At 43.2% G+C, this 23,160-nt stretch overlaps 2 protein-coding genes across 11 annotated transcripts in view; both read left to right on the top strand.

The window, feature by feature from the left end:
- The window catches only part of EFCAB3 (EF-hand calcium binding domain 3), a 157,773-nt gene extending 148,114 nt beyond the window's left edge, over nucleotides 1–9,659 (top strand). For all 6 annotated transcript variants that reach the window (XM_019466645.2, XM_053892743.1, XM_019466646.2 and 3 more), the window contains 2 exons: nucleotides 2,452–2,574; nucleotides 5,642–9,659. In XM_019466645.2, coding sequence (XP_019322190.2) covers nucleotides 2,452–2,574; nucleotides 5,642–5,968 — 450 coding nt within the window. In that variant the 3' untranslated portion in view covers nucleotides 5,969–9,659. The remainder of the gene's footprint in view (nucleotides 1–2,451; nucleotides 2,575–5,641) is intronic.
- A 760-nt stretch (nucleotides 9,660–10,419) lies between these two features.
- On the top strand, nucleotides 10,420–22,816 carry METTL2A (methyltransferase 2A, methylcytidine). 5 transcript variants are annotated; one of them, XM_019466640.2, is made up of 9 exons: nucleotides 10,420–10,559; nucleotides 10,767–10,858; nucleotides 12,595–12,947; nucleotides 14,000–14,049; nucleotides 14,368–14,428; nucleotides 16,573–16,712; nucleotides 18,527–18,633; nucleotides 20,645–20,710; nucleotides 20,841–21,519. In XM_019466640.2, exons 1-9 carry the CDS (start codon nucleotides 10,450–10,452, stop codon nucleotides 21,182–21,184), a joined length of 1,323 nt encoding a protein of 440 aa, XP_019322185.2. In that variant the 5' UTR covers nucleotides 10,420–10,449; the 3' UTR covers nucleotides 21,185–21,519. The 5 variants fall into 5 exon arrangements, 4 of the variants coding, with proteins under 4 accessions (XP_019322185.2, XP_053748681.1, XP_019322187.2 ...); XR_008418685.1 differs by lacking the exon at nucleotides 20,841–21,519 and adding an exon at nucleotides 21,526–21,583 and having other exon boundaries at nucleotides 10,422–10,559; nucleotides 20,504–20,710; XM_019466642.2 differs by lacking the exon at nucleotides 20,841–21,519 and adding an exon at nucleotides 21,526–22,816 and having other exon boundaries at nucleotides 10,426–10,559.
- The last annotated feature ends 344 nt before the right edge of the window (nucleotides 22,817–23,160 follow it).

The raw sequence follows: 23,160 nt of genomic DNA, 5'->3' as shown, positions 1-23,160 counted from the left end.
AGAAAGTTTGAAAGTAAAAAGACTGAAAAAGATAAATCAGGCAAATACAAATCAAAGAGAGCTGGTATCAATATATTAGCATAAGGAAAGTAAAATTTAAGGAAAACATAGCTAAAGATAAAGATGCTATTTAATTACTTTTAAAAATCTTCAGAAAGATATAACTATCCTGAACCTGTGTGTACCTAGCAAACTGACAGATAACAGTTAACAGAATTGTAAGGATTAACTTTAGACTTTTTAAAGGCACTATGCATGCTAAAAAAGTGAATAGGCAAACCCATAATCACCGTGGGAGATATTTATCATGCATCTCCAGAAACTGATAAAGCAAACTGAAAGAAAGAAAGAAAGAAAGAAAGAAAGAAAGAAAGAAAGAAAGAAAAGAAAGAAAAGGAAGAAAAGGAAGAAAAAGAAAAGAGAGAAAGAAAAGAAAAAATAAAAGAAAATAGGAAGGAAGGAAAGAAAAAAGAAAGAAAAGAAAAGAAAGAAGGGAGATATTTATCATGCATCTCCAGAAACTGATAAAGCAGACCAAAAGAAAAGAAAAGAAAGAAGGAAGGAAGGAAGGAAGGAAGGAAGGAAGGAAGGAAGGAAGGAAAGAAAGAGAAAGAAAAGAGAGAAAGAAAAGAAAAAATAAAATAGGAAGGAAGGAAAGAAAGAAGAAAGAAAAGAAAGGAGATATTTATCATGCATCTCCAGAAACTGATAAAACAGACCAAAAGGAAGAAAGGAAAGAAGACAAGAAAAGAAAAGAAAAGAAAAGAAAAGAAAAGAAAAGAAAAGAAAAGAAGGAAAGAAAGAAAGAAAGAAGAAAGAAAAGAGAAAGAAAGAAAGAAAGAAAGAAAGAAAGAAAGAAAGAAAGAAAGAAAGAAAAAAGAAAGAGGAAGAAGGAAGAAGAAGAAAGAAGAAGAAATCAACTCATCTTACAAAAAACTCTTATCCGTTAAGGAAGAGAGACATGGAACTAAAGCTTAATATAGAATCAGAATCTAGAAAAAAGTTGTTTCCGGACATGGGGAACTTGAGCACATTAGTAGCCAGGAGGAAGAGCCCTTAGAGCTATGGTTCTCAATCCTGGCTGCACAACGGAATCACCAAGGAGAGCTTTTAACAGCCCTGTGCCCAGGCCACAACCCTAACCAATTAAATCAGATCTCGGGATGGGGCTTAAGCTTCAGCATTTTTTTAAAGTTCCAACATGCAGCCAAAGCTGACAACCACTGCCTGAGGCAGAGAAACTGAAGTTGTAGGAGAGGGGCAAGACTGATTGTGCCATTTGTGGAGCCCAGTGCAAAATGGAAATGTGGAGCCCTCTTGTCCAAAAATCACTAAGAATTTAAAGACAGCAACAGCAGAACAATAAACCAAACTCAGGGCCCTTCTAAGTACGTGGTCCTGTGTGATTGTACAGATCACACACCCACGAAGCCAGCTCTGGAACAAGGGAAATTGAAGGAAAATGGTCCAGGGAGCAAATAAATATTCAGGAAAAACTCTCACATCAAAGAGGCAAAGAGGAAAAATCAGGCTACAAGATGGAGAAATCCTAAGGTGGAAAGAAGAGTGAAAAGAATGTATATTAGACAGCCCTGGAGAGACAAGATCGGTAGCTGAGGGAGTGTGCGGACCTGGTTTTCCAGCAGCCACTAAGAGGACTGCTCTGAGGGCTGTAAGAGAGTTAACGGCAAATGAAGGAAAGTAATGGCAGGCGGTACAACGGGCCTGAATGAGACTGGGTAATACACGTCTTCAAGGAAATCAGTGAGCATATTTACGTGATTTCTGCCAGCATTGTTCAGCAGCCCAGGAGCAGGGAAAATGGATGGCTGGTTGCCCATGGGAAGTTTGGAAGTACTGTAGGTCGTCATCTGTGGATGGCACCATCTTCATTTTCAGAGCTTGGTGATGGCTTGGGAAATGTGGTAGAAGTAGAGTTGGCTCCTCTCTACCTTCCATATCCATTCCACACATAAGCTATCTCTTCTTGTTTTAATGTTTATTTATTTATTTTTGAGAGAGAGAGAGAGAGAGAGCACGTGTGTGTGTGTGAGCGAGGGGCAGAGAGAGAGAGGGAGACAGAGAATCCCAAGCAGGCTCCGCGCTGTCAGCACAGAGCCCCATGCGGGGTTCGAACTCACTCAGTGTGAGATCATGACGTGAGGTGAAATCAAGAGTCGGGCGCTTAACCAACTGAGCCACCCCGGCGCCCCATCTTCTGGTCTATGCTTCTGAGTAGGCTTCATCATTATGAGAGAAAATTTGCTAAATGCTCATTTACACATGGCACCATACCATGTAGCCCAAAACAACTGACAAGTGGCTTAGCAATTACCTTCTGTATCATACACAAACCCCTCATAATGCAATGTATTTCTCCTTATTATGTCTATGTTGTATAATTCAACCCAAAATATATCACTAACCTTCTTTTTTTAAATGTGTGTAAAGGCAGCAAATATAAAGCCTATTGACCCCATCTCAGGCTGTCCTACTGACATCCTGGCCATTGACCAAATGCTCAAAAAGAAGCAGAATTGGACAGTGACTGATGCGGCAGCTATTAAACAGCCCGTGAGTATTCACTGTTGGCACCTTCTCAGAAAGCAGTGATGAGAATATTTTCCATTTCAATACTACAACCATAAACCCCAACGTTATCTTTTCTGCTCTATGTCTTTAAAACAAGACAAGCTCATTTCTCACTTTTGCCCATGGCAATGACGCTTCTTGCTCTGTAATCAAGTGGATTCAAATGTTAACTGTTATAATTCATCCTGCTAATCACCCATGGAACCATACCCAGCATCGCTTCTGGGACATTCATTTGTTTCATGCTGGAAATAGCAACTAGGTAAGGCAGCCAGCTGTCACGGTGAGGGGGGTGTACTGAGGGAACCACGATGAGTGAAAGCATCTCGATTACAGCAGCTAAAAGGATAGTTCAGGAGCACTTGCCAGGTGCCAAGCACGGTCCCATATAGGTGCTCCACAAGTACTCGACGGGTACTGATTCATTTACTGATCACAACAGTGCTTCCAGATAGGTGCTGTTATGGTTCTTTGTCATTTTAGAGATAAGCACAGAGAGGTTCACCTGTCTAAAGGCAGAAGGAATAGAGGAATAGAGCCAGAATTAGAAACACGAGCCGTGTGGCTCTGGAATCCACATTTTTAACCATAACTCTGTGCTCCCTGACTACCTTTGTGCCGTGACATCTTAGCAGCTTTTTTTTATTTTTTTTTTTTTTTTTTCAACGTTTTTTATTTATTTTTTTGGAACAGAGAGAGACAGAGCATGAACGGGGGAGGGGCAGAGAGAGAGGGAGACACAGAATCGGAAACAGGCTCCAGGCTCCGAGCCATCAGCCCAGAGCCTGACGCGGGGCTCGAACTCACGGACCGCGAGATCGTGACCTGGCTGAAGTCGGACGCTTAACCGACTGCGCCACCCAGGCGCCCCTCTTAGCAGCTTTTATACTCCACAGAGACAGACCAGGGTATATGTATTTCATGCCGCCTTTTTTCTGCACGTGACACTAATGATCAAGGTCTCCTGGATGGTTTCCACTTCCTTGGCCTTTACAGTACTGCATCTTGCAGCTCTGTGTCCCTTCCTCTCGCTTTTCTTTCCTGAATGTTCATCCCTTCAGTCTTGATGGTTCTTCGTTTTCCTACTGCTCTTCCCATTATAGGCACTCGTCCGGTCATTTGTTCAGTAAATATTTATACATTATTAACAAAGTTCTAGGTTTACGGGATACCACGGGGGAGGAAAAAACAGAGTTCCTGGCCTCCATGAGCTTGGAGTGAGGGTGAGAAGGAAATAAACAGTAGTAATACATGGGGATAAGTGAAACAACAGGTGAGGTCGGCACTAGACGCCACAAGAACACAAAGGAGTGGGCTCCCGACCTCTGCTCATCATGGCACTTACTCATGCTGGAATAAATGGAGGCTCCTTATAGCCGGAGGCCTCCAACCCAGAGTACCGGCTGCCCCAAGGGCTAAGGAGCTTGAGGAAGGCAGTCAATTGGCATACCTGTAAACCAGCCACAACAGAACTTTGGGGATCTCTGCGTTAAGTGAAGGAAAAGCCAGGGCAAGCATTCTTTGCACTCTCAATCTACCCTTCTTGTTTCAGCTGCCACCTATACACAGGTAACTCTTAAATCTGTCTCTAGCCGAGACTTCTTTCCAGTACTTTCACCTTAGCTCATTGGCTGCCTGATGAACATTTTTACCTCACTGTCTCAGCCTATCTAACTCTACCAGTCCAAACCAAACTCGTCATCTGCATCAGACGGGCTCTTCCTTGGGGATTCCGTATGTCAGCTGCTGATACCACCCTCTACCCAGTCAATGAAACTAGAAGGCCAGGAGTCACCCTTAATTTGTGAATTGTCCTCGCTCCTCACATCCACCTACGACCAAATCTGGCTACTCTTGTTCTCCTGAAAATTTTTCAAATCTGTCTCCTTCATCCCATCCTATCACTACTGCCTTCACTAGGCCCTCATTAGGTCTTGCCTGGACCCCCCAACCTCCTATCCCTACCTCACAGCTGCTCCCCTCCACCCACTCTCCACACAGCTGCTCATGATCTAACATAAAGATCCAGCTCTGCCCCTGTCCTGCTTAAGAACGAATGCTTCCCTCTCAGCAATGGCAGGATTTTTCAACTCTATTTTCTGCTCCACACTCTGAGAGACTTATCTCCCTTCCATCAGAAACAGGTGGTAATTGTGGTACCTGACTGGCTCAGTCGGTGGAGTGTGCCACTCTTGATCTCAGGGTTTAAGTTTGAGCCCCACATTAGGTGGAGAAATTACTTAGAAAAGAAACGAAAAGAAAAGAAAAAGGGAGGGGAGGGGAGGGGAGGGGAGGGGAGGGGAGGGAAGGGAAGGGAAGGGAAGGGAAGGGAAGGGAAGGGAAGGGAAGGGAAGGGAAGGGAAGGGAAGGGAAGGGAAGGGAAGGGAAGGGAAGGGAAGGGAAGGGAAGGGAAGGGAAGGGAAGGAAGAGCGGCTCACTACAGCATGATTTTCACTGAGGAAAGGGCTCTCCCAACCTCCCTGAGATCAAGTCTAAGGGCCAGTACAGCACAGTGCTTTGCCTGCCTCATCTCCTTCACTCCTTCCCTCCTTCCCTCCCACTTTCAAAGCCTGACACTTTAGCGACACCAGCGTGCTTGTGCCTCTACCAATTCCAGAGGCCTTTGTTCCTTTGTTTCTGCTATCTCCTGTCCCTGAAACTCCTTCCCATCACCAGTGACTCTCTCCGTCTGGCCAAACCCTTGAGGAACTACTCAGCATCTCTCCCTCCCTGTCCTAAGCTGGATTGAGTGCCATCCTTGGCACTCCTATTATATCCAGAGCCTGTCTCCACCCCCCATTTCCTCCTTGTTTTAGTCTATTGTGTTTTTAATATTCTCATAACATTCCTTCTCTCATTATTCCCAAATCATACATTTGGATTGTCCATCAACTCCTAACTTGCGTGTCCTCGAAAGGTCCTACCAATGTGTAAACTCAGTGATGTTCAACCAGCCTGGGAATGTAACTCTTAGGATATCTAGAATTGTGGTCCATAAGTCAAAGATATGTTAAGGTAACTACTGCCAACTTCTGCTCTCTCACTGCAGGTGAAGAGAGCTATAGATACCTATAACTTGGGAATTGCCCTGGAGCACCGGAAAGACATGCTAAACCTCTGGCAGAAGATCCGAGGGGATTTGATTGGAATAGACACTAAAAATGAGTCCTTTTATGATACCTTTTCTGCTTACACATGGTCCTGGAATGTTTGCCAAGAATTACTTTCACCAAAGGACTTAAGGTTATATGATGCCTACATGAATAGGCATACCTTCCACAACTCCGTATTCTCTTCTTCCTCGGATATCAGTGGATGTGACACAGACACAGGAAGAAAACGAAAACGGAAAGGTTTCAAAGGGTTTCGACGATGAGATTTCTACATTTTCTAAACAGCTCACTGCAAACTACTTTTTCATAGATATCAAAATTGTGGTTTCTTGCTTTTGTCTAGTACATTCTTAGCAGCTGGAAATGTTGACATCTTTTGAATTCTGACCAGTAAAAAAGTTTAAGTCATAATGTGGTTTCCCTTTCCTAATTCTTACCTAGTAAATAGAGGTCATGTGGTTTTTTTTCCCCCAGCAAACAACTGCACTCTGCTGCCCCCACCTGGCTCAAAATGGCCTGGGCACCAGGAGAAAACCTGAGATGTGCGCCTACCTTAAGGGCCTCTGTGAGCCCCTAGGGGCTCTCCCAGTAACATGCCTCTTAGTTTATGTGACTGTAAGTGGCACCAGGTTTTTGATTTGTAAAAGAGGCCAAAGACAGCAGATGACAATGATCCTTCAGTTCCAGGGAATAATATCACCATCTCCCAGGGAATCTTGATTAAATTTGGGTGTTCCTAAGGCTCCTTAGCCACACATCTTCAGGCTGATCTCTTGGATACCTTTTAAAAAGGGATGTTGTTTTCAGGGCATCTGGGTGGCTCAGTCGGTTAAGCACCCGACTTCGGCTCAGGTCATGATCTCACGGTTCTTGGGTTCAAGCAGCACGTCGGGCTCTGTGCTGACTGCTCAGTGCCTGGAGCCTGCTTCAGATTCTGTGCCTCCCTCTCTCTCTGCCCCTCCTCTGCTTATGCTCTGTCTCTCTCTGTGAAAAATAAATAAACATAAAAAAAAATTTTTAAAGTTTATCTCATCCATTACACTTGTTCTTTAATGCATTTAATAAAGATGCACATATTACAAGTTTGGTAGTTATAATTTTTATTGTGGAAAACTACACACAAAATTTACTATTTTAATCACATTTAGGTGTATATCATCCATTACATTATTTTTTCCTGTTAGAAAAAGGAAAAAACATGTTTCACATTGATGGGGACAGTGGCTTATAATATAAAATCATAACATGCCAGAAAAAAGCAATGAAAATAGTGAAGGCTCCTAGAACTATTTAATGAAACAGTCTTGAAGTAAATTTGTGTTACCTTGAAGAGTCAAAACTGTCTAAATGTATTTGCCATTCTTTACAATGTTATGATGTTGAGAAAAAGAAGCTTATTGACAAGTGGCCATGTTTCTTACCTGAAGAATAAGATTTATGGTTTGACAGATTTTTTTCTTTTTTTGGTATGGCTATGACCATAATAGGCAATCTAAGAGATGTAATTTGGATGCCAAAATTAGAATTCCTGAAATATTTTCTTGGATCAGTGAGATAACAGGAAAGAATATTTTTAAGCATATCTGTCCTGGAAAATCTAAAATGTACAGTAACACAGTCTTTCTATCAAATTGTCACATACTGTAGTGACAGTATAAACTGGCATCTTGTCAGTATAGCAATAGGTACTCGGCCATTCATTCAACAATTATTTTTTTTAATGTTTATTTTTGAGAGAGCACGTGCAAACAAGGGGGGGGAGGGGCAGAGAGAGAGAGGGACAGAGGATCTGAAACAAGCGCTGTGCTGACAGCAGAGAGCCTGACACGGGGCTTGAACTCACAAACAGTGAGATCATGAGCCGAAGTCGGATGCTTAACTGACAGGCACCCATTGTTCAACATTTATTGAGTTGCATACTATGTGTTGGACCTTGTTCTAGGACCTGGATATAACAGTGAACAAAGAGATAAAATGCCCTGACCTCACGGCTTAGTAATCCAGCTAATTATAACCACTGACTCACTACTTCCACTTCTAGACATTATTCCTAAAGAAATAATCATGAATATACAAAATGATTTAGTTACAAGGATGTGTATCGTGTTGGATTTTAAAGTTGCCTAAATGTCCAGTAAGTCATGGTACAGTTCTATAAATTAAAACGATGTTAGAAAAGACCATTCAAACAAAAGAATGATATTATAAGCTATCATCAGGTTATAAAATAGGCTACAACTGCTCAGAGCCATGAGAAGGCTGTATGGGATTGTTCTAGAACCTAATTATGATTGTAGTTGCACAAATATAGATTTTTATGAAAATTATCAGACGGTACACTTAAAATGGGTGAATTTAATGATATGTAAACTATACCTCAATGAAGTTGTAAAATAAGAGGGCATAAAGCAGTTCTGACACTATAGTAATTTAAAAGTTACTTCTATAAATACATAAGAAAAAAAAAAGACTGGAAGGTATACACCAGTGTTTTTTTTTTAAACCAAAGTATTTAATGGGTTAAATTAAGGATGGAATGGGGTAGTTTCTTTTTTTCTTTTGTCTAAATGTTCTACAATAAACATATTTATTTTGCAATAAGAAAAAAAAACACAAAAGGCTGTTTAAATTTGTTAAATCAGCTTATTCAATTATCTAGGCCTGCTACATGTTCTGTGAAACTTTAAGGAGAGCAAATCAGGACACCAGGGTCCCTTCCCCCACTTTCAGTTCCAGAGCACATGCTTACACAGACCGGAATTTCCACTGACTGGAACTTAAAGAAAAGCATGAAATAATTACCCACGTCCCAGGTTGACACCCAAGGCAATGATCCAGACTGAGAGTTGTTAACCTTTCCAGGCTTTGAACCCATGCCACCCAGCTAGAAGAGCTCTTCCAGCTCACCAGCAGAGGGACCCTTAACTCCCCTGAAAAGTTTTGCTTGCTGAAGATACAGTCCAGCATGAAGTGTGGTAGCACAGAGGACTCAGAGTCACGTCTTCCAAATTTCTGCAGAAAAATAACTTCAGGTGCTTCAAAAGATGGGAGAAACATGAGTTGTACAGGTCAACCAAAGATAATTGTACGAAAATTCAGGATACTTTTCTCCCATTTCACGAAAAGGGCCCAAGTTGTTTGCCATTTTAAATGACTAGTTGTGGGAATTAATATAGTAAGTCACTTCAAGTGAAAACAGAGTGAGCTCCCTGCAAGAAACTCTGCAGTGAGAATGTTGATTAGGAGCACGAATAGCTTTTGGTGTGGGGAGAAAAACGAGTGTAGAAGAGACAACAAGATGCCAAGAATACATATAAATCAACCACTATGTCAAACAACCAGCCTCGAGAAACTATAAAAATCCTTGTCACTTGTTTTTTGGAGAGGAGGTCTTGTTCAAAATGTTTCAAAAGACCATGAGAATGGCAAAAGTGTTTTCAAATAAAGTACAAATTCTCTACTCTCTTATCTTTTCAATTCACTCACATATTTTTCTTTGTGATTAAGAAGGATTTAGGGCCTGATCCAGTTTCTTTTCTGAGAAAGATACAGAACCTCTCATAGCTCCCTTCAGTTTTGCGTACGGAAAGAATCTGCAATGAAGGAAACGACAACTGGGTACCAGTGTGCTGAGTCTAGTAATGCACCATCTAAGTAACTAATTAACCCTTTCCTTATCTTCTTCCAGATGGTAATCATTACTCTCCTGGAACTCTTCTCAACTAACCTTGTGCAGACAGCATGCTTTCTTTTGAGAATCAGTTTGTAGTAATTATCAAAATAGAAATGGAAGGCTGAAAATGTATGAACATAACAAACTATGTGTGTTTGCATTACAATCCTGACTGTGTGAATAAGCTCAGATATGGATAATTCCAAAAAGTATGTGGTTACAAAAAATTTTTTAACTTGTCCTTGGATGGATATTCCATTTGATTAAACAGATAAACCTTGCGCTCTCAGAATTCATTTCATATCCTCCTCCCAGAAAAATCGTTTTTTTTTTTTTTTTCATAGCTTTTCACACTACAAAAAGCTGACAATGGAAGCTGGAAAACTGCCAGATTTCCTCGGCCAGCTTGCTACCTTCCTCAAATTCTTCCGACCATAAGCTCTATGGGACTAGCTACCTTTAATTCTCAAAGTGATTTCTCCTGTCTTAAAACTTGAAGGAGGGGTGCCTGGGTGGCTCAGTCATTTAAGCGTGAGACTCTTGATTTCTCCTCAGGTCATGATCTCGCAGTTCAGGAGATCAAGCCCCCCATCAGTCTCTGCACTGACACTGCGGAGCCTGCTTGGGATTCTCTGTCTCCCTCTACCCCTCCCCCATTCTCTCTCTCTTTCTCTCTCTCAAAATAAATAAACATTTTTAAAATTTTTGAGGGAAACAGGGGAACCTGCTAGAGGATCCCAGCATAGAGAGGAGGCTCAAGCTTAATTAATGTCTCCCACTTTCTTGCGGGTCTGCAAGACCACTAGGGCCTCCTGGCAAGGGATGGGGAGTAGGAAGCTCACTCCGAGAAGAAATTCTGCCAGAGTACGCCCCGCCCCATTCCCCAACCCCATCCCCAACTCAGGCCCCGCCCCAGTGGGCGGAGCTCGAGCACCAACCTCCACAGGGGACTGCCGCGCCCCGCCCTGCCCTGGTCCTTTCCCGCCCAGACTCCGCGACTTCCGGAAGGGGGCGTGGCTCCGCAGGAAGTTTTCTCTTTACGGAAAAGTAAGCATATCCGGCTCCGGTGTCATGGCTGGTCCGTACACCGAGTGCGCGCCCGCTGCCGTCGGCCAGAAGAGGCAGCAGTTTGGGAGCCGGTTCCTGAGCGATCCGGCGCGCGTCTTCCACCATAATGCCTGGTAACCGCCCTGCCCCTCGCCTGGCCTGCGGCCCGCCCTCTGGCCCGCCGCCCCGGGCGCTGCGAGAAGCCCCTGACCGCCGGCCACGAGTCCCGCTGCCCTGCTTGAGGCGCTCTCCTCCCGTGGGAGAGGCGCTCCGGGGCCAGCGACTCACCCTGCCCGCGGCTGGAACGTGAGGCCTCTAAGCTGCCCGTTTGATTTTCCCAGGGACAATGTTGAGTGGTCGGAAGAGCAGGCCGCGGCGGCGGAGAGGAAAGTCCGGGAGAACAGTACCCAGCGAGTGTGCCAGGAGAAGCAAGGTGCGCCCAGGTGGGCCCTCGGTGGTATCTGCAGCCAGTGTACTGCTGAACGCACTGTCCACGAGAGTCAGAGAACCGAGACCGCCAGGAGCCTTTGTTACTGGACTGATACCGAACTCGGGGGTAGAACGGGAGGGGGGGGTGGTGGGTTAGGACGGAAAAGGGCGTCACCCTAAAATCTTGTTAGAGCAAACAGGGAGTTTTGTTTTGGGCTTTATTTGAGAGTAAGTGTATCTTGATATTTTCTAGCGATTAAGTTTTAGTTACGTTGTCTAGACCCATGTTAATGTGACTCGCCTTTGTCAACCGTGTGGTCACGTGATTGGCTTAGAGGCTGTGCTTTCTCTATGTGATTGCACTTTTACTGAGGAAATGTGATTGAAGCTAGATTCTAGTGATCTGATTCCCAATGTTGTTGGGGGAGGAAGCCAATGACTGGTGAATGTGTCTTTTCTTCGTGTGATGGCTATGAGGATTTAAGGCTTCTGCCGAGGAGAGCTGGGTGAAGCAGAGTGTAGATAAGTCTGGCCAAAGAAAAAGAGGCCCCTTCTGGAGAGGTGGATGATTTCACTGCAGAATATCTCTGGGTACTAAAACTAGTACTGATTGGGCCTTTTTCCTAAAAGACAATTGAAAGTAGGACTAGAAACTGAGAGGGTAGTAATCCCACAGTTCAGTGTAACAATTAGAAGATTCCAGTTGCAAAATACTCACTTTACATGCTTTGACAGAGACTAGATCAATGCAGGTTAGAGTTGAAAGGGATTTTGAAAATCATGTAGTCCAATATCCTCTTTTTACAGTTAAAGAAACTTGGACCACAGGACATTATGTGCCTTTCCCAGAGGTAAGCAGTTAGTTAGTAGTAGCAAGGGTGGAACTAAAATCCAATTTCTTAGATTTGTATTCATTTCAACTACACTAGTCAAGGTCTGGCAAAGAACCAAAAACTGAAGCCTTAAAAAAAAAAAAGAAAAAGAAAAAGAAAACAAAACTCAAGTCTAACACTGCCTTGATCACCTTAGACTACAGCGTAAACAGTCTACCCTTCTCGAGTCTCTCCTGTCCTCCATCATCAAAACTCTTCTCACCTGAAGACATTTTTCTCTCTTGTCAGCATTTCTCCTTTCCTTTTAGCCTTGTTTCTATTTTTTAGTATCTTGTGGTATTACTGAATTCATTTCTCAGCTCCACACTCTATGAAGAGCCACAGACGGGAGTGTATTTTAAGAAGAGCTGCCTGTATCATAACCATTGAGTTTACATGGGGAATAACTGAAGAACCTGGGACGTTTCACTTGTAAAAGAGAAAATTTAGAGGTGGAAATAACCGCCCTTAAATGCAAAAGAGTTGTTCTGTATGGCCCTAAGAAGTAGTAGAACTTTAAAAAAAAAGAAGAAGAAGAAATGAAATAGTAGGACTTTTGGATCAGAAGACAGATTTTTTTGCTTAATGTTAGAATTTTCTAGTAGTTAAGAGCCACCCAAAGATGTGGGTGGAGAATTGGTAGTAAGTTCGCTGGCAGAAGCTGGACTCCCTAGAAGGACAGGATGCAGAGGGAGTTCAGGTAGGGTACCTGGTAGGACTAAAAGGTTTCCAGCTCTGAGACTATGGCTCTGCTTGAGGATACTTTTAGTATAAAATGACATTCAATGAGACAGAATGGTATATGACATTAGGGACAAATAAAATCCTGAGAGATGGTTTTTTTAAACTTTTCCCTTAATGTTTACAGTTGATTATGAAATAAATGCCCACAAATATTGGAATGACTTCTACAAAATCCACGAAAACGGGTTTTTCAAGGATAGACACTGGCTTTTTACCGAATTCCCAGAGCTGGCACCAGGCCAAAGCCAAGATCACTTGGAGGATTTGCCCTCCGACAAGAGGAGTGAAGCACCTGAACGTAGGACCAGTGAGGATGGACCTGGTTTAAAAATAGAACAGCACAAGTGTTCTTCAAATAGTCTTGAATGTGAAACACAGACAGCTCCTGTGGGAGAAAATGTAACTCAGAAATTCAGTCACCTGGAAATCTGTGCCGATGAGTTCCCTGGATCCTCAGCCACCTACCGAATACTCGAGGTAACCCCCCTTTATTGTCCTGATAATGGGGTTAATGAGGCTGTCGTACACGTGGGTGGCCTGGGGAGGCTGACCACAAAAGTGGTGAAGAAGGTGCCTAGACTTGACTCCTATATTGGCCTAGAAACACCTCCTTTTTTTTTTTTTTTTAAGCTAACGTTATGTCCTAAATTCAGACCAGATATTTGGCGGTTGTAGCACACAGATACATCACCTGGGGTGCTACTTGGGAACATCGTACTGCCCTGAACGTTGTAGCATCGTGCTGTACCTACCACCTAGAAGAGGGTCCCGAGTCACAAGACAAAGTCTTTTACTTCTCTTGTAATACAGTTACAACATGGAGGGGTTAGTTGGGATGGCGCCTGCTTCTCCGGCATGGGAGAGTTCTTGTCTTCCTAGTTGGGGTGGTGTTGCTGAGGCCAGACGGTGACTATACACTCCCCCAGAAGCAGATTACCCTAGGGTTGAGTATACTTCCTGCATGACCTTGTCAGTAGTTCCTTACCCTCCCCAAGCAGAACGGGACCTCTGCCTCTCTGTCTGCCTCATAGTAACGAGGATTGCATACATTGAGGTAACATATGTAAAATGGCTTAGAATCGTGTCTGGCAAGTAGTGAGTCCTTAGTATATGGTGGTTGTTTTATTATTACCACACCCAGACTAATCTTATTTGTGGTTCCCTTTTCATAAGTTTTTCAGCTTAGTCAATTAGAAACATTTTTTCCAGTAATGATATAGTGCAGTTCAGTAAGAAAATACTTCATCTATAGGACTGTTTGCTAAACCTGAAAAAGTAAAAGCAATCTATGCCCTTTTTTCCATACCAACTCCCTTCTGCTGTTGAAAGCCCATGCTTTCAAAGTCTTCTATGGCTGCCTCTTTTAGACTTTCTGAGGTCAAGATCAGGGAACGGCTTGGGTACTATTTAGCTCTGGTCACCATACCTTCCCTAATGGAGTTAGGAGGCAAGATTATTGATTATCTATCTAGCTCCAGGAATTAATTTTTTGGAAAATCCTGTAACTAAAAGTTCATTTCTGTCTGCAGGTTGGATGTGGTGTGGGAAACACAGTCTTTCCGATTTTACAAACTAACAAGTAAGTGTGTTTAAAGTTTAACTGTGTGACGGCACAGAGGAGAAAGGGCTGTGTTGTTTCTCACTGGCAACAGTGGTTATTGGGAACCATGGGTGACGGGAGATCGGATTTATGGTCTGGATTTTTTTTTTTTAATGGTCTTGATTTAATTTGATTTCTAAGTTATCTTTGTCATCAGGAAAATTAGTAAGATTCAAAACCTGTTCCATTGTTAATATATGGTGTCTTTGATATTTTAACCTCTGCTACACAGGAAAGAGAACAGACACAATTCACTTTATAGTCTTAATTGTTCTACTGTTTTTCTGCCCATTTCAGTGATCCAGGACTCTTTGTTTACTGTTGTGATTTTTCTTCCACAGCTATAGAACTGGTCCAGGTGAGTGTAATTGCTCCTATCCATCATTTTCACTGGTTAGAGGGGAAAACGTCTTCTAAAAGTCAGGGTCTCTAGCAATGTTTTTAATTCTTGTGTTTTTTTAAGTTTTTATTTATTTTTTAGAGAAGGAGGGAGGGAGGGAAAGAATCCCAAGCAGGCTCCGCACCAGCAGTATGGAGCCCAGTGTGCGGCTCGAACTCACAAGCCATGAGCCGAAGTCAAACATTTAACCCACTGAGCCACCCAGGTGCCCCTTTTATTTCTTATTCTTATGTGGTCCGAAAGTAAGAGATTTACAGGCAGCAGTAGCGGAAAAAACTAAACATGAATACAGAACCTCTCACTGGCCAGCTGTGGAACTTTGGGCCTGTCTCCTGACCTCTCCAAACTTTCCTTTTAAGGATTGAAATGAGAAGACTGTTTCTAGTCAGAATTCTTTGAATTATAAGTCACAGAAACATCTAGACAAACTCAGCCAGTGAAAGAAAGAGAAGGTCATGCAACCCAAGGACATAAAGTGTAGCCAGGACTGTAACTGAGCCCTAAAAAGGTGGCAGATACCAAGGCAAGTTGACTAGCCAGTAAGATGGCACCACCCTCTCCTCCTCCTATCACAGTACCTCCCTCAAGTTCATGGTTTCCTATCAATCATAGCTCAGTGCCCATTTGTCCTTTGTTTGTTCTCTGTTTACAGACCAACTTTCTGTAATAGATTTTTCCTGGTTTTACATATGATCCTGGCATGCTCACCCTTACCAGTCCACCCTGTTCAGGGTTCTCAGAGCCTCACCACAATGACTTGTCCTGATTCCAAAGTCCCCAGGAATAGTCTGATTGACCCAGCCTAGCTGATAATCTACTTGCCCTGTTTGAATTAGCAGGGGCCAATGAGGAATAAAGTCACATTTTAGGAGAAGAGATATAGAAAGGGAAATTACCCTAAAATGTGTCTGTTACAGTCATGTCTAATGCATGTAGCAGAGGAGCTCCAGAATTGGTAGTTGTGTCTTTCTGGAGTTACTCTCATGGATCCAGACCAGGTGAATATTGAGGCTTATCTTTAGTTAGTTTTGGGGTTTTTTAGTTAATTTTATGGTAATAAAATATAAAGTTAAATTTTCCACATCTAGAGAAATAGGTTTTCCTGGAGAATTCTGTGGTCTATGTAATATGGTATAGTTGAGTTGGGAGTTGTTTTAAATCATGCTCTTATAGGAGACTGTTAAAAACTGAGAACAAACTGAGGGTTGATGGGGGGTGGGAGGGAGGGGGGAGTGGGTGATGGGTATTGAGGAGGGCACCTTTTGGGATGAGCACTGGGTGTTGTATGGAAACCAATTTGACAATAAATTTCATATATTGAAAAAAATTTTAAAAAATATAAATAAATAAATAAATAAATCATGCTCTTAAATGTTTAAATGTCTGTATGTTTTATCTCTCTCCTGATGGGAGTTTTATTTTTCCTTATGGCCACTTACCTTCCTGATGATTTTCCAGTCTTCAAATCTAACTCTGCATCAGAGTAAAGAATAAAAGTAGAGGAATGAAGAACTCTAGTTTTAAAAGTACCGGTTAAGGGCACCTCGGGCTGGCTCAGTCAGTGGAGCATGCAACTCTTGATCTTGGGTTGCAAGTTTGAGCCCCATGTTGAGTGCAGACATTACTTAAAACAAAAATCTTTTTTTAAGTTTATTTATTTATTTTCAGAGAGAGAGAGAAAGCACGAGGTAGGTAGGGGCAGAGAGAGAATCCCAAGAATCCCAAGCGGCACTCTCAGTGCAGAGCCCAATGTGGGGCTTGAAGACACGATCTCTGAGATCATGACCTGAGCCAGAGTCGGACACTCAACCGACTGAGCCACCCAGATGCCCCAAAACTAAAATCTTTTAAAAATAAATAAACAAAAGTACCAGTTGGATTCCACAAGCTCCTCTCTGGAATTGTTCAAGAATCTTAACCTTTGAGTAAGATTGCGTGCCTTCATGATTAGACCGATAACCCTCAGTGGGCAGTAGCTGCAGTTACACTTAAAGCAAGATAAGATTTCCTTGAGGCTGTGTGAATGTGTGTGTGTGTGTGCGCATCTGTGTGTGTGTGAGAGAGAACATTTTCTAACCTGTGTGTCTCTCAACTGTCTGCAGACAAATTCAGCATATGATCCCTGCCGGTGTTTTGCCTTTGTTCACGATCTGTGTGATGAAGATCAGAGTTACCCAGTGCCCACGAGTAGTCTTGATATCATCATCCTCATATTTGTTCTTTCTGCAGTTGTGCCAGACAAGTAAGTTTGAGGTCCTTTCACCAGCAGTGTAACAAAAACAAAGCGTTCGTCAGAGTTGGGCCCTGAGTAAGAAGGATCCTCTGATAGGCAGGGAAAAGCCACCCTGTCAGTGTTACGAGTGGCTCATCCCTTTTCCTAAATTTGCAAGTTCCCAACTTCTCTTTCAGCCTCTAAACCTCTGCCTGTTGACTGCAGTGATTGGTCATCGTTATGGTTTAACATCCCTAAGGAGTGGGAGAGAAGTCTTTAGTGGCTGTGTTTTTTTAATTTTTCTTTTAAGTAATCTCTGCACCCAGCGTGGGGCTCGATCCCAAAACCCCAAGACCAAGAGCCACACACTGTACCCACTAAGCTAGCCAGTCACCCTTCATTGGCCTTTTTAAATACTTGCAGTAAACCAAGCTTATTAACAACACAGAATTTATGGTGAACCTTAACTCAGGTGTTCCTTTATGCTTAAGTTCTTTGGAAAACTGCAGTTACAAGAGAATTCCATAAAATAAAGTTTAGATGAAAGGAAAGTCAGTTGCTGAACTCTAAAAGATGCTGTTAAAGCTTCTTAGGGACGCCTGGGTGGCTCAGTTGGTTAAGCATCAACTCTTGATTTCAGTTCATGTCATGACCTCAGGGTCATGAGATCGAGCTTGAGGGGCTCCTCGCTCGGCATGGAGCCTGCTTCAGATTCTCGCTCTGTACTCCACCCCCACCCCCACCCATGCTCACATGCACTCTTCTCTCCCTTAAAAAAAAAACAAAAAAAACTTCTTAGACATGGGCAACCAGCTGTCCTGATGAAATACTGTCCTCAGGAAGCAGCATCAGCCAAAGACCCAGAGGAGTGATTGATTTTCTCTGGCTCCCATTTCCTTTAGGATGGCACTGAATCATCTGACCTGACACGGACATTGTGAGTGTGGATAAAGGCAGATGCAGGACAGCCCAAAAGCCAGGCATGCTTCTAAACATTAATAACTGCAGAAGTTCAGGGGCACCTGGCTGGCTCAGTCAGTAGAGCATGTGACCCAATCTCAGGGTCATGAGCTCAAGCCCCACATTGAGGGTAGAGTTTACTAGATAGATTTTTTTTAAAACGGCGGAAGTTTAACTGCTATAGACTTAAAAACTGACATGGACTGAAACAAAACATTAGAATTAAAATTCATTATTCAGTATTTAAATAGACTGTGTAGCACTTATACTTCTGAGGTTAGCACAGCCGAAACCCCCACGAGGACTGTGTATGGAAAGTGCAGTCAGAATGGAAAGCTCTCTGCCGAGGTGCTCATTTGCATGCTGACTCACCCTGTAAATTGCAAGTTCTTAGGGTTTGATCTTCAACAAATGGAAAGACACAGTCTCTGCGCACAAAGAGCTCGGGCCTGGGGGGGCAGGCAGAGGAGTCGACCGACTAGTAGTCCTCACTGCAGGTTTTCAGCATGGTGCCCAGAGAGGCACAGGCGCACAGGCCAGGGGCGGCTTCCCTGGGAAGTAATCGCAGGAGTGGGCAGTGAGCCAGATGCAGAGTATGTGACTTGGCCCATGGTCGAACTCTCCAGCAGAAGCAGGTTGTCCTCGGGCCTCTTCATACTGAAGGGACTGGGTCGAAGCCACAGTTGTGAGCAGACCACAGAAGGCACATCAGAAGCTCAGACACGCGCTCCTGTTCTCATCTGAAGGGAGAGCAGAGGAGCTAAGATTTCAGGGGCCATGTGTCAGGCAGGGTTACGAAGTCCACTGGCTCTTCCAGACGTGCTACAAGGAGAAGGGACCCTGTCCTTAAGGAGACCTGATCTTCCTTCTCTGTTGCCCCACAGGATGCAGAAGGCTATCAACAGGCTGAGCAGGCTTCTGAAGCCCGGAGGGATGATGCTTCTGCGAGATTATGGCCGCCACGACATGGCTCAGCTTCGATTTAAAAAAGGTATCGTGGGAGTACCTGGGGGGTTCAGTCAGTTAAGTGTCCAACTTCGGCTCAAGTCATGATGGCGCAGTTAGTGAGTTCAAGCCCTGCGATGGGCCCTGAGCAGACAGCTCAGCCTGGAGCCTGCTTTGGATTCTGTGTCTCTCTCTCTCTCTGTGCCCCTCCCCCACTTATGCTCTATCTCTGTCTCTCAGAAATAAATGAACATTAAAAAAAATTTTTTTAATAAATAACTAAAAAATAAAAAAGGTATCGTGGGGGCACCTGGGGGGGTTCAGTCGGTTAAGCGTCCAACTTAAAAGTTCAGGTCATGATCTCATGGTTCATGAGTTCGAGCCCTACATTGGGCTCTCTGCTGTCAGCACGGAGCTTGCTTGGGATTCTGTCTCTCCCTCTGTCTGCACCCCCCCCCCAAATAAATAGATAAACTTTAAGAATAAAATAAAATAAAACATATTTTGCTACTGTAAGCAAAACAACAGATTGGCCATCCGAATAGACGTATAAATCCGTGAAATCGATTAGAAACCTAGAGTTACAGCTCCAATATGAAGTCATTTAATACATGACAGAGGTGGTATGTTTTTGAAGATTGTGTGATCTAGGTATTGGGCAAATCTTTAAAACCAAGACCGCTGCATTTAGAAGAGCTAGTTTTAGAAAAGACATTTGATTACATGAATAATTTTAAACAAAGTATGGCCAAAGGTGCCATTAAAACAGTTTAAAGACCGATAATTTCGGTGCATAGAACAGATAAAGACTGCATTATTATCTGTGCTCTTCGGGGACTGTTGGTACGTTGATAGGGAAAAGATCAGCAACCCACCCAAAACACAGGGAAGAAAATTTTAGACTTGATTCCCAGAAGAACATATCCAAATGACCAAAAACAAACTTGAGGGTAACAAAAATTAGGATGAGATAACCACTTCTTTAATCTGCCAACTCACGAAAAGAGCTGTGCTTCTCCATTAATGGTTTTTGTTTTTGTTTTAAGATTTTTTTTTGAAGGAGAGAGACAGAATGTGAGTGGGAGAGGGGCAGAGAGAGAGGGAGACACAGAATCCGAAGCAGGCTCCAGGCTCTGAGCTGTCAGCACAGAGCCCGATGTGGGACTTGAACTCACGAGCCGTTAGATTGTGACCTGAGCCAAAGCAGGGTGCTTTACCGACTGAGCCACCCAGGCGCCCACTGGGTTTTTTGAGCACACTGGAGCTATTGACTCAGTCTAACAGTCCTTTCGGGAATTCCTCAAGAACTAGCATGTAATACATATGTAAGCAAAATCTCGAAAACCAAGTGAATGCCTCTGGAGAGGGGAATCTCGTGCCTGCCGCGTGGGGTAGATCCCTTACTGTTGGTCTTGGAGGGGTTTCCGTTCTGCATTCCCAGATGAGAAGAGCAGTGTACAGACAAGTATTTTAAAGTTGACCCCACATGTAAGAGTAGCTGGAGAGAAATAAGCAGAAGTGAAGCAAGTAAGATCATTTTGGCATTCAGAAGGTACAGAAGGGCGACGTACCAGGTTGGTAAATTGACGTTAGGTCAGAGGGCTTGGCGGCTGAAGGGAGAGCGTCCGTAACCAAAACAGCGTATGTCTTGTACTTGTGAACGAGTGTGGGCACGTGCACAGACATGGGAAATGGTCATGGTGTCTATCTCAAGTTTCCTTTCCTCAGACTCAGCTATGGTCCCTGGCTTTTATTTATTTACTTTTGTTTTACAAAGAGTATGTGGTATTTATGTAGTCAGGGAGGGGGGAAAACACCTTCCAACACGAAACAACTCTAGAACAGAAGGCTGAGGTTCACATGGGTGACGTAACACTGCATTTCGATCGCTCCCCTTGGGGTCCTCTTCTCCAAAGATTCCTGCAACGTGCCCAGAGCAACCAAGAAAGGATTCTGTTCTCTGCCCGAGAAATGGTATCACGATGTACGTTTGATTGGCAGTGAAATTCAAGGAAGTGCTTTAAAGTCTCTCTGATGTTTATCACATCGCTCCACAGGTCAGTGTCTGTCTGAAAATTTCTACGTGAGAGGCGATGGTACTAGAGTTTACTTCTTCACACAAGGTATGGAAACGCTCATCTTTCTTCATGCTAACAGTCCCCCAAACACCAGATCAAATGTTGCTTGATACAGTATCGGAAGTAAAACTGTCATGGCCCTTCTGCCTTTTGAAGACTTTTCCTGCCTTTCCAGGCCACCTGAACGGTTCACTGTTCTCCACACGGGCTCCACTTACAGGAGCCTCCAGTCCTCTGCTTTGCTCCTCGACTGTCTGCGCTTCCTCCCTGTCGCTTTGTCCCAAATGGAAAACCTGCCCATTCGGCAAGACCCCAGGGCAGCTGGTTTTGCCCTGTAAGCCGGGTTGTCCTGTAGGTGCGCCAGAATTAGGCTGTGCTCCCCGTGCCCCGGCTCCCAGGCATAATCCAGAATTGCCCTCCTCTGCGGCTTGCCCTGCCTCGGGGTTCCTCCCCCACCAGTGCCATCCTTGGGCCCTTTATTGTGCCACATACTTCTTTGAGCTGTTGGTTAAAATATAGTGGAAACTCTCTGCTAAAAAAGTGGCTTTGACATTACGTGCAGAGAGATTTTGCATATACCCTTAAGGTGTCCATAAAGCCCTTGAAAATTCTTCCCTGTCAGCTCTAAGGCTCTCCCTCTGGATTCCAAGGGGCCCTTGCCGGAAGGTTTGGCTTCCCCCATTTAAACATGAACTTAATATTACCAAGCCGCTCCTACACTTCTAAATAAACAGCCCTGCTGAAGCCACTTGTAATACATAAATAAAAACAGTCTCACGGAGCCCCATTTAATAATAGGAAGTGGTGGACCATGTTTTTTCTGTAGCGGAAAATATGTAATCATCTCTTTTCCGAACCAGATGAGCTGGATACACTTTTCACTACGGCTGGACTGGAAAAGGTTCAGAACCTGGTGGATCGCCGACTGCAAGTGAACCGAGGGAAACAGCTGACCATGTACCGAGTCTGGATTCAGTGCAAATACCGCAAGCCTCTTCTGTCCAGCGCTGGCTCAGTGGCACCTGCTCCTGACGCGTGAGCTCTGGAGCTTTTTAAAAAGAACATTCACAAGCGGTGTCTTGTCGATGTGGGAAAGTCCAAGGATTCAGACTTGAACCTTAAACCTAGAAAAAATTGCTTTTTATCAAGATTCTAATAATTGTGCTTCCAATTTGGGAAGCCCTTTAATATGTACTTTCCTAAGTTTTTTCTTACTTTGAGATATCAAAGAATCTTTCTTGCCATTTTGTAATTTATCATAACTAAAATTTCATGGGAATCGTGAATTCAAAAGGCGTCAAGAATTTATTTCCATGTGGAAGTATTGTACGTGATAAGGTGTCATCTGACTGTGAGTTGCATTAAATTATTTCGGAGTTCAAATGTCTGGACTAGGCAGTTGATATATACGGTGAATAAAGGTCTCGTTCAGCGAGAAGCACGTCAAGAAGAATCCTCTTTCTTTGGATATTTTCCTGACTCAAAAATACCGCCTTAGGGGCACCTGTGTGGCTCAGTTAAGCGTCTAACTTCGGCTCAGGTCATGATCTCTCAGTTCACGAGTTCAAGCCCCACATCAGGCTCTGTGCTGACAGCTCAGAGCCTAGAGCCTGCTTCAGATTCTGTGTCTCCCTCTCTCTCTGACCCTCCCCCACTGGCGCTCTGTCTCCCTCCCTCCCTCCCCCCCTCTCAAAAATAAACAATTAAAAAAAATTACTGCTTTAAAGAGAATCAAAACATGTCCTTGTTACGTATTTATTTAGTCATGGTCTCCACTTAACTCTAGTTCTGTGGAATTTTAGACACTGTTCCCCCTCTAAGTAACCTATTTCTCAAACAGTAAAACGATCTAGACTTTTCTTGGATGTAAATTTTAAAAAATAAATAAGTAATGGGAAAAAAAGATCTTGACATTTAGCAAACTTGTCTCGTTTTTTTTATTGTGCCCTTAACTGTTTGACACAAAAGGAATTGAGAGAACTTTATTTTAGCCACATGACTGTACAACTGAAAATGATCATCATCAGTATTGCTTTTTTTATGTTCTGCTTTTTTTCAGTTACCACTCCTACATGTTTCCCTCTTGGTGGTTCATAAGTTATACAATGTATTCTTAATTTTTACCAAATAAAGAATTTTCAGTTCTTCCTATGTTTTGCATGTTCAACTCAAATATTCCCATAATTGCTTTTTATCATTGTATTACATGTGGAAATGTGATAAGAAATAAGCAATTTTTTTTTTAATTTCAAACATAAAGAAAAGTACCAATTACCAAGAATATTGCAAGAATAGTCCATTTTCTTTTCAGAATAGTTTTTAAGAATAGGTTGCAAGGTGATGTCCCAACTCTCCTGCATATTTTCATGTATAATTCCTATAACTAAAGACATTCTATCACCAAATAAATCCATCAGAAGTAGAAATCTGAAAACATCCACAGATAACCACGTTTTCCCAATGGTCCCAATAACCTATCACCAGAAAAAAAGTTG

The sequence above is a fragment of the Panthera pardus genome, unplaced genomic scaffold (genome assembly GCF_024362965.1).
Source record: "Panthera pardus isolate Hobbes unplaced genomic scaffold, ASM2436296v1 HiC_scaffold_3, whole genome shotgun sequence".
Taxonomy (NCBI): domain Eukaryota; kingdom Metazoa; phylum Chordata; class Mammalia; order Carnivora; family Felidae; genus Panthera; species Panthera pardus.
The sequence above is the reverse complement of the archived record's forward strand: the minus strand, read 5'-3'. Positions and strand labels throughout refer to the sequence as shown.

Bases quoted from the DNA above. Each gene is read 5' to 3' on its own strand.
- METTL2A (XM_019466640.2), top strand. From the start codon at position 10,450: ATGGCTGGTCCGTACACCGAGTGCGCGCCCGCTGCCGTCGGCCAGAAG. The intron at 14,429-16,572 runs GTGAGTGTAATT...AACTGTCTGCAG, and splicing joins CAGCTATAGAACTGGTCCAG to ACAAATTCAGCATATGATCC. The intron at 16,713-18,526 runs GTAAGTTTGAGG...GTTGCCCCACAG, and splicing joins TCTGCAGTTGTGCCAGACAA to GATGCAGAAGGCTATCAACA.